The following is a 10,622-nucleotide window of genomic DNA, read 5'->3' on the forward strand; positions in this document are numbered from 1 at the left end:
ATTATACATATATAAATCTTGATCATTCTCATGAGCAACAAGAACCAGCCACACCAAAAATACATGTTTTATTGTCATTAAACATATAAATGACTGAGAAATGAGTTCTCAGGGCCAGCAAAAATAATCTGTCCTTTCATACAGTTAACACCTAGAAGGATTTTCACAATGCAAAACCTATTTTCTATAGATACAGTTGTGTTTTTTTTTTTTTTTAATAAGCCATTTTTATCTTGATGTAAAGTTTAAAGTTAATGTATATTTTACTTTTTCACATTCTGATCATTTTTCTTTACAGTAATTTTACAATAAAAATTTAATTGAAAAATTAAATAACACTCTTGAGTGCATCTTTATAGCGGTTTTAATGTCTTTTCAATGTCTTTCATTAGGCTCCAAATTCCTGGCGGCACCCCTGCTGGAAATAATAGTAGTCTGACATGGTGGAAGTTTGAAATGGTAATTCTTGTAGCAGGATGGTTTTCATTCTTCCTTTTAACAGGAAGAAACCTCCAGCAGAACCAGGCTCAGTGTGAGCGGCCATCTGCCGAAGCCGACTGGGGTTCAAGGAGACAGAAGCAGAGATACAAAAAGCAACATTTAAAGTCAAGACTTTGAATGCATCTTTAAATGTCTTGAGATCCCCTCCTAAATTAGCTTCCAGGTGTGCTTTTAATCACTGTATAACCTCACTGCACCTGAGCTGGAGTTGAAAATGTTTCAGGATTAAGAACTGCTTTTGTATTTTCCCTAAATTCGGCTGAAAAAAATGACACTATGGAACCATAAATATTGCACGTCCTAACATGTGAGTCAGTTACGTAGCGCAGACTTACTAATAGAAACAATAACACAAGCTAAAGCGTGCTACTGAATATATGCATGGCGTTGTAGCATTTTTAACCAAGCCGAATTTAAGGAGATTATATTTCAACTAATTTTATTTGTTTAGCAGTGCATAATGTTACGTAATTACGGTTTAGGCGATAGTTATTCTAAATACACAATTTTTTTAAATGGAGTTTTGCGTAGCCACTTGAAGCTGGCGATAACTCTCCACTGTAATAATGCAGAAAGGGGGAAAACATGACATTAACCACCCGTTACACATTAAATTTAGCGATATGTCGGTTTAAGGTTATTTCTATAGGGTTCTCTCTTATTACCTGAGGTATCGGGCTGGCTGTGGTTGGAGGAGCCGCTGTGACCTGTCACTCGGTGGGTGGAGAATGCCTTTAAACCCCCCTGTAAGACCACCGGAGCTCCACCGTGGGCTGCCAGCTGCCAGGAAGGCCGCAGTCAGGGAACCTGCTGTCCTTGTAGGAAAGGTTTTAAACACCGACCGACGCCATACTTGTCTTAACATCCTAATCCACTTTGTGCATTACTTCCAGTAAGCGTGCTAATGCTAGCTGCTATGGATGTCCAGGCATGGAACAAACTGCATTACCATTATTTGACACCAGATGGCGCCACAGGCTAAATAATATGACCGATTGAAACGCGGAGCCTGGAATCTGATCTCAGCGTTTACATTGAAAAATATAATAAAATGCACCGTTTTTGGCATATACTTAATCATATTTCGTTACTTTAACACAATTTTTCATGTTAGCAAGGTAGGACATAAAACAGTTGTGTTAAAGTAACGAAATATAATTAAGTATATGCCAAAAGAGGATGCATAATGTTTTTTCAGTGTAGCATGTCCTGCAAGGTATTTGAATAGGATAATATATGAATTAGATTATTGATCTGTTTGTTACATTTTGTGTGCATGCATCGGTGCATGCGTTGAGCTAATAGAGCAAAACACTGTATGGGTTCGCTTGTCATATCCGTCCACATGATGCATCTACTAAAAAAAAAAAAAATCTCATCTTTTGCTATATAAAATGAAAACATCAAGAATTTTGGATAATAACCTAATTAATAACCTAATTTTGTATATAACCTACAATAACTTAAATTATGTCATTGTATTTGGTTATCAAATCAATTCAGTTTAGTCTATCAAATAAACTGCCTGTAGTGTCTTTAAATGTCCAGCAGGTGTCAGTATTCTGTATCAGTGCAGTTTGGCAATGTGTGGAAACGCTTCCAAGATGCCTCATTAACGCATCACTATCTCAGGGCCTCACCCATTGGGAGTGAGACTCACCCATCTCAGTGTCTTCACACACTCTCAATCCATATTCCCTATTTCTCACACTTAAAAATGACGGACATTAAAACTCAACTCTGTTCCACTTATTTATCTATAAAAATACCATGGTGATGAAAATCCAGTGTGTGCATTTAATACAACCGTGGTGCTAACACACAAGGACACACCAGGTTCAGATCCAGTCTGTATTCTCACCTATTCACTGTGCCAGATATGAAAAAAGACAGTTGTAATATCATTTTAATTTTTTTCTTATCTCATCTGGACTAGGATAATTCTCTTTGTAAATGATTGACGATTTTTAACAATCTAGTACTTGAGTAAATTAATTAAAAATACAGCAGCTTGCTTAGATTATTGATGTGGAGACTGAGTGTAGGATCACATCCAATGGTTTGTTTTCTCTTTTCCTGGTGCTTTTAGTCCCAGTTTTAGTCTATGTTCCAGTTAAATAATTATTGCTCAGTCTAGTTTAGTGATCTTCCGTTGGCATTTAGGAGTAATTAAACCAACACAAATATTTAAATTCTCAAAGCTTCCAGGTTTGTCCCTCAAGCCCATAGGAGCTCGACAAAAAGAAAAAGAACCATTGCATTTTATTTTTCAAAAGATAAGCCAGCCAAGAAAAGACCAACAGCATCCAGAGATGATGTGCAGAATAACTCAATTATCCAGATTCATAGAGGAGAAACCACCAGGATGTTCTTCTTTTATCATAATTTATTCATTTATCTTTATTTTGGTCAATGAATATGTTTAAAAACTTCCTTCCAAATGAAACATCCAGAGAAGTGTCTCCTGTTATGGTTAGTTTTTATAAAATCTACAGTTTCCTAGAAGGTCTGAATTGTTTAGCTGTTTTGTCAATTGTAAGATTGATTGTTACTAATAAAATAAGGAATAAATCTTTTTAATCCTTAGGCTATTACCAAATATTCATACACAGTGTAGTTTGCATAGGTTTCGATTCCACTGGTTCCAGTATTAGTGTCAGTAATCCAGTAATAGCTTTTTAATTCCCCATTGTTTCATTTACTTGAACTGCAGAGAATAATTAATGAACAAAGTTGTGAAATTCTTAGTTTAAAGTATATTTAAGATGCAAGTATTATCGTAGGGCCCATTCTGCTTTATTTCAATTCTCTAAAAAAATCACCAGAATGTAGAAAATAATGTGTATTGGGGGAAAAAAATGTTCCACATAACTACAGATCACTTATTATTACACAGTAACATTTACTGCGCTATAAAAATTCCACATGTTGCAGCTTTGTTAATCCTGTGAAAACCTCCAACTTATAGCTGCAGCCATCCTCATCTAACTCTGACAGGGTTTCCTGTCCAAACTATTTCTAAATCTCACCCCAAGGTTTGGATAAAAGTTGGCAGCCCTGCTATCTCCAATCCACAATCATAATTTCTTCTTTTTCCTGTTTGATCCTTCTATCGTTGTCCTCCATTCTACTATTTGTGTGCATCCTTTCCTTTTTTACTGTGTCCTTCATTTGTTTCTTCCTGCTCTGTGTCCATTTCTTCCCTATGCCCTTCCTATTTGTCCGCTATTTTTCACTTCCTCCTCTCTCTCCTTTCTTCTTTGAGTCATACCTCTTTTTTTTCTTATTTATTTGCTTTCCCTCCTTAGGTTTTTTCCTTTTGCAATTTCTTTCTTTCCTTCTCATCCTTCCTTCCATGCTCAGAGAGTAAGGTGGTAAAAATATCTGGCATGAACTTTTATTTATGTTGAAACTCATGCTTCAATTTTAAATTCTAAATGATTTTTGCGATGTGAAAAATGTGTGTGGAAACATTAATACATTATGCTGAAAGTTTTTATTTCTTTTTTCTTTAAAATGTGTAGAAATGGGTAAAAAAAATAAGCATGAAATAAATTGTACATAAATATTAACATAGATTAAAAAATATATAAAGTATACTGACATGCACTGCAAAAAAATGTAAATCTAAATAAGACATTTTATCTTAAAATCAGTGCAATTTTTCTTGAATTAAGGCGGTAAGGGAGACAATTTGTCAATGGAACAAGACAATTTACATTTATAATACTAAGTAAAAAACATTTGCATTGTCTTAATTCCATTGCATATTATCTAATCATCTTATTTGAAGGGTAAAAATGCTCATTCCAGTGGCAGACCATCTTACCTACCTGCTAAATTAAGGGTAAATACGTTTAATTTAAGAATTGATTACTTTTTCCAGTGTGATTTCATCGTCGTTTCCCTTTTTTCAAGTTGAGCTCTACAACCGTTTTAACAAAGTCAGCTCTAGTCACCACGTCTGAGGCGATGATGTTCATAGGCGTCTTTTCATGCTGCTGCTTCGCCCATCGTAGCATTTTTGGCAGACCCCTTCGCACGACGTTGGGGAAGCTGTCGCACACACGCAGGATGTATCTGAGGATGCCAGAATTGTGTGGAAGGGTTGGATTCAAGCCACAGACGAAGAAATCTGTAAATGAGTCATAACACAAGTTTGCATCAGAGAAACAATGTGGTGTAAAATCAATTTACTGCAGTTATTTTGTGTGTATTTGTTGATAGGAAAAAATATGAATTCTGATTACTGGAAGACATTATTATCAAGAAGTGAGTCAATCTTTGTGGAAATCAGCAACACTCACAATTGGGAGACTTCTGCTTTTCCAAAGCCTGACATAGTTTGGCTGTAATTTTTGCACGGTCCATACTGTTGCCATAGTAATACGTTATTTTTCTCCATAGCACAGCCTGATGGTAGGATGGATGGTCATATGAAACTATTACGTTTTTGCCGTTATCCCAGCAGTGTTTGAGAGTGGGATTGACCTGCAGTGATACAGTAATGCTGTCATAGAGTGATTTTTGAATTCTAGGCCAGGAGAGAAAAAGATGGAGTAAAATAATCCTAAAAGAAAGAAAAGGAATACCATATTTGGCAAGAGTTTGGCTTTGAAAAGGTTTTTGATGAACTCGATCAGGTGGTTGTGAAGTTTTGCTGCAATCTTCTTGTCAAATCCCTCGAAGTGGGATAAAGACAAGATGAGGATTTCTTTAGGATGACTCTCCGCCCACGTGTTTATTTCCTGAAGAATGGTCTGATTACAGAAAGAAAGCAAAAAATGAAACAAACAAAGTATAATTTAATCAAACTTAATGAGGGTTTTTAATGCATGGAGCCAGTAAACCCCAGAGAAGCATTCATCTCTTAGCACTATGTTTGGTCTCAGACTTCAGGAATGGAGTGTTTACCTCCACGTCGGTGTGTGTGTACAGCCCATGGTGAAAATACAGCCTGGTAGGATCAGTGTCGTTTGGCTTGCGGCCGATCCTAAGGTCAAAATAGCGAACTCCTGCATTTAGCTGCTCAGTCATGTTCACCTCCTGAGACAGAAACTGACAAGTCAACCTCCCCATCCTTTCCATCTTTCTCCATGCTGTTGTGATTAATTCTCGCCTTACCTGAGTGGCTGCCCATGTGTGTATTATTTTACGCACGCAATAAATCCTGCTAAATCTCCTCAGTGCATTAGGCTCGATGATTCGGGAGTGTACGTCCAGATCGTAACTCATTGAGTCGTGGCTTCCTGGGAATAACAAAGAAAGAACAAGTAGGAGAGCAGAGCTGTGGTTTTATGGTGTCACACAGGCTTGGACTGGTAATCTGTGATACCGGGTATTTGCCCGGTGGGCCGCTCCTAATTTCAGCATGCAAGGGCTGGCTGTCCTTAAATCATACCGGCCCCAACAATTAGTCTCCGGCCAAAGCACCTACCTGAGACATTAAATAACTCAAGGAGCTCAAGAAGTAATACAATGTCAACCACCTACAAGATGCATGCAGTATATATTGCCCTTCCTTTTCATGCACATGCTTGTGATGGTTGACATGTGATGTAATTATCTATTTCTCCAATCTGTAATATCCTTGCAACAAACTAAATTATAATAAAACTAAAATCCTTCCCTAAAACCAAACTACGATGTTCCTCTTCTATTTGGCGAGTTTATGTTAGAGTATTTTGCAAAAATATGTGCATGATGGGGCTTTGCATCTAAGGGCTAACGTTTCCTGCCTTACATGGATTGTTGCCAGGTTGGGATGTTTCCTGCTCCGGCAGTTTAGGATGGCGGTTTATGGGTAAAAAATGTTTTTCTTTAGATTTATGGCCTAAGAGATCAATAGGTTCAAATTGGGTGAGATTTCATATCTCCAGACGGTTTATGAACATTTTTTGGGCTCGTAAACGTGAGTCAGTGAAATCTGGCAACCCTGCTGGTCATTACACAGCAGCAGTCACTGTCGCGTCCGTGTTAATAACCAAAGCCAATAAAACCACCATGAGTGGGCAGGTGTAGATGGAAAAATGCCAGTGCCAAAAATCATTCCCAGGCCGAGCCTGGTGCCATACTTTCAGTTTAGATAGACACTTGTCTACAGCCTTTGTCTGCTTAAAGGCCCTTCTTACTCTTTTATCAGAATCATTCAATGGATTTATGGAGATTTCAAGAGACAGGCCACAGAAAATACATTTTCAGTGTAATCTCCACAGTGTTGACTGTGACTGGCTGGATGTGCTCTCTTCGTCCTCTGACGTGGGAGCTGACTCAGAGCAGGTCTGCCTGGCTGTTTGTTTCCTGCACAGGGCCGCCTGTGGTTGGTTGACAGACTTTGTATCTCTTCTTCTTTCTGTATCTCTGCTTCTGTCTCCTTGAACCCCAGTCGGCCTCGGCAGATGGCCGCTCACACTGAACCTGGTTCTGCTGGAGGTTTCTTCCATTTAAAAGGGAGTTTTTCCTCTCCACTGTTGCTATACGGATGCTTAGTGTGAGGGATTGCATTCGATGCAATCAGCTTGTTTTCCTTAGATAGAAAACTTTGAATCAAATTGACTGTATGATCTGGTGAACTGTAAAGTGCCTTGAGATGACGTGTTGTGAATTGGCTCCATAAAAATGAACTGAAATGTACTGAATTATAACTTTAAAAGAAAAGGCGGATCTGTCCAGAAATATCTTTAAATACAAATAATAAAAGTTAAGTGATATTCAGCCCCATAGAGTTGGGCTTTAAGATTTGCAGGTGCGTTTACAGCTGTAGTCTTCTAGAATAGAATATTCAACTTTAATGTCATTACACTGTCACAAGTACAAAGCAACGAAATTCACTCTCTGCGTTTAACCCATCCCTTTGGGGAGCAGGGGGCTGCTATTGTGCGACGCCTGGGAAGCAGTGTGGGGTTAAGAGTCTTGCTCAGGGAGCCGAGCAGCAGTGTGGGAGTGGGGCTTGAACTCAGAACCTCTGGGATCCAGGCACGATGCCCTAACCCAGGCATCCCCAACCTCAGTCCTCAAGGCCCGCAGTCCTGCAGGGTTTAGAGGTTTCCTTGCTCCAGCACAGCTGATTTTAATTGAAAGCTGATTAACAGGCTTCTGGTCTACTGCAATCATTATAATCAGCTGTGCTAAAGCAGGGAAACCTCTAGAACCTGCAGGACAGCGGGCCTCGAGGACTGACTTTGGGGATGCCTGCCCTAACCAGAAAGCCGCCAATCGCCACTCTGGCTATAACTCCAGCAGTTCTCTACAATTGTATTTATGCTCTATCAAACCTGTGAACTTTGGAAGATGAAAACATTTTGAGAGATTAAAATTTCAAGCTTTATCACAGACGTTTAATTGGATTAGATGTAGGCTTTGATTAGGCAGTCTTGGCTGCATGTTTAGGGCTCTGGTCCTGCTGAAAGACGGACATCTACCTCATCACGTCTTCTGCATATTCTAATACTATGGTGCCCAAATGTTTGCTTTATAGACCAAGATAATTTGTTCGAAAGTACTCATGGGCTGAAATCTCTTTAAAAAACAAAAATAGAAAAATTATTATTTCTACTACTCTAATTTTTAAAATAGACATGCAACATCCTCTTGAAATGAAAAAAGATGCATGCAGTATGTAAAAAAAAAATGCATTTTAACATCAGAGTAAGAAAGTCATGCAAGGTTTTCTGAGGGTGGAAAGGTGAGGATATTATTTTCAATTATGATGGTGAAACGTGATTAAATGGTGCACTTTGCACATCTTTCAGCTTTTTCAAAACAATTTTTTAATTGTCATTACACTGTCACAAGTACAGAGCAATGAAATTCACTCTCTGCATTTAACCCATCCCATTTGGGAGCAGTGGGCTGCCATTGATGAACCTCTGGATTCCAAGCGCAATGTCCTAACCACTAGGCTGCAACTCTCCCTAAATATATGTTTCTAACATTACAGGTGCATAAGAGAAGAAGGATCAAAAAGACTCTTTTGCACCACCCAACATTTATTTGAAACATTGGTACTAGACCAATTACTAAGGTCAAGCACAAATCAATACTAGACCTTCAGTGTGAGTCTATGTTGATGGTCTAAAAAAATGAATATAGATCAGTGCTTAGCAACAACAAGATGATTTAAGAGAATAAATTAATCTGTGAAAATCTAGCTTCCTCAAAGACTGCTTGTTTTTATCTGCTGTATGTTGCTCTATCCATCTTCCCATCTAGCACAGCCAGATTCTTTCTATCTGCTGCAGAAAAGTATTTCCACAGCCTAATGCTGCCGCCGCTGAATTTGGCTGTAGGGAGGGTGCAGTAAAGGTGAAGCATTAGTTTCAATCCCAACATAAGGTTTTACTTTTTTATCCTTGTTCTGATCCATTTAGAGCATCTTCTGCCAAATATCAGCTGTGTGCAGTAAAGGGTCTATGATAAACTACACAGTGATTTGTCTAAATTTCATGCAGCAATAAGTTTCTTCTTTACCTCTCCATATACTCAATTCAATTCAAATCAGTATATTTCTATAGCGCCAATTCACAACACATGTCATCTCAAGACACTTTACAGTTCATCCAGTCAAATTGATTCAAAGTTTTCTTTTTAAGGAAAACAATTTGATTGCATCGACTCATTATGCTTGTAGCGACAGTGGAGAGGAAAAACTCCCTTTTAACAGGAAGACACCTCCAACAGGGGTTTAAGGAGAAAGGACTATAATTGTCCTCTTAACAGGAAAAAAATTGTGTGTTTTTTTTGTTATTGTTCTTTTTTAACACATTTGTTTTAAGGGGTGTTATACCAAATCTTACATTAGTAATCACAGTGATTACTAATTAAACAAATATAAATAGCTGAAGTAAAAAAAAAAAATATATATATATATATGAAAAGTTTAAGAGTTCTGGGATAGAGTTAGATGTGTGGATCTGAAGTTTGATTTTAAACGTTTTACAGCCAATAACCAGTCACCTTCCCTTTGTGATGACTGTAATAGAGGAGTCAGTGTCAAAGTGACATAACCAGAGTTTCCTACCTGGAATGACCAGTTTAAACAGAGAGGTGGTATGAAGCTCAGCCGGCAGTTTCGACATCCAGTCAGAGTAGCTCATGGCTGTTTTTTTTTTTTATTAATGTCCTTGAAACAGAAAGATACAAGGCAACAGTTAAGCTCACCGACCTGAGGAAACAATCCTTATAAAGAGAATGCTTTAGAGGCTTACCCTGCTGAAGCACTACTTCTTTTCTCCACCCTTATTCCCTCTGTTCTGACAGTGCAGCTGTTATTTACTATGTATGACCGGCTGAATTGTTTCTGCTGCAAGTCTTTAACCTGTTGTGGGAGGAGATTAACAGTTGTTTCTCCTGTTGTTGTTCAGGTTTTCTTGCCAAGCTGCAATGTAACTTCCTCATACAATCATTATTTCCTACTGGCTAAACTAACATAGTAAGTCTTTCAGGTTTCAATCGATACAAAAAAATGTCACTAGATCAGTTCTGCCACATCAGATTTTTATCATTTAGAGGGAAATTCTCCATTGAACTGCAGCATTTTTTTTTTATTTTCTTTAGTAGAGGCTGCAGTGAGTTAATATCTGTATCCAGCTTTATTTGTTTAAAAAAAAAAAAAAAAACTTTTTTATTATATTCTAAAAATAATTATTTGAGATAACAACTTTAAAAGACAGATGAATTTACATAAACTATTATGTCAGGTGACCACCTGTATGTGTGGCAGACAGGTTAGGCCACAAACAAGCTCCTGCCCCCTTCATGACATCACAGGCAGCTAACCAATCAGTGCTTAGTCTTGAAACTTATGTTTCTGTGTCAGTAAACAGAGAATAAAAACATATCAAACATGATTTCTGATCAAACAATGTTTTTTCCCAATGTTGCCTTGTTTTTTGTGCAGCTTATGATAGATTTTTTTTTTTTTGGGGGGGCTTGCAAATGTTTTACCTGTCCTGAACTTTAATGTGTCATATTTCAACCACAAACCTCATGTCTTTTCTTGGAATTCAGTTTAAAAGATGAGGAAATCGAACAGACACCTGTTTAGTCCATCATGAACAGCACAGTATTATGCAAAACCTACCAAGACATGTCTGTCCACCTGAAGTAAGGTGGCCAAGTCT

At 37.9% G+C, this 10,622-nt stretch overlaps 2 protein-coding genes across 2 annotated transcripts in view; both read right to left on the reverse strand.

Moving 5' to 3' along the window:
* The window catches only part of spata20 (spermatogenesis associated 20), a 73,369-nt gene extending 71,940 nt beyond the window's left edge, over positions 1 to 1,429 (reverse strand). Inside the window, exon 1 of the mRNA XM_015394593.1 lies at positions 1,167 to 1,429. Within this exon, the coding sequence (XP_015250079.1) occupies positions 1,167 to 1,366 (200 nt within the window). The 5' untranslated portion in view covers positions 1,367 to 1,429. The remainder of the gene's footprint in view (positions 1 to 1,166) is intronic.
* A 2,757-nt stretch (positions 1,430 to 4,186) lies between these two features.
* On the reverse strand, positions 4,187 to 9,892 carry LOC107097449 (PI-PLC X domain-containing protein 1-like). The gene is made up of 7 exons (XM_015394596.1): positions 9,708 to 9,892; positions 9,521 to 9,622; positions 5,626 to 5,750; positions 5,416 to 5,547; positions 5,094 to 5,261; positions 4,809 to 4,992; positions 4,187 to 4,636 (listed from the first exon to the last, which is right to left on the reverse strand). Exons 2-7 carry the CDS (start codon positions 9,594 to 9,596, stop codon positions 4,395 to 4,397), a joined length of 927 nt encoding a protein of 308 aa, XP_015250082.1. The 5' UTR covers positions 9,597 to 9,622; positions 9,708 to 9,892; the 3' UTR covers positions 4,187 to 4,394.
* Between the last annotated feature and the right edge of the window lie 730 nt (positions 9,893 to 10,622).

Source organism: Cyprinodon variegatus, unplaced genomic scaffold, assembly GCF_000732505.1.
Source record: "Cyprinodon variegatus isolate N-32 unplaced genomic scaffold, C_variegatus-1.0 Scaffold697, whole genome shotgun sequence".
In the NCBI taxonomy this organism is placed as follows: Eukaryota; Metazoa; Chordata; class Actinopteri; order Cyprinodontiformes; family Cyprinodontidae; genus Cyprinodon; species Cyprinodon variegatus.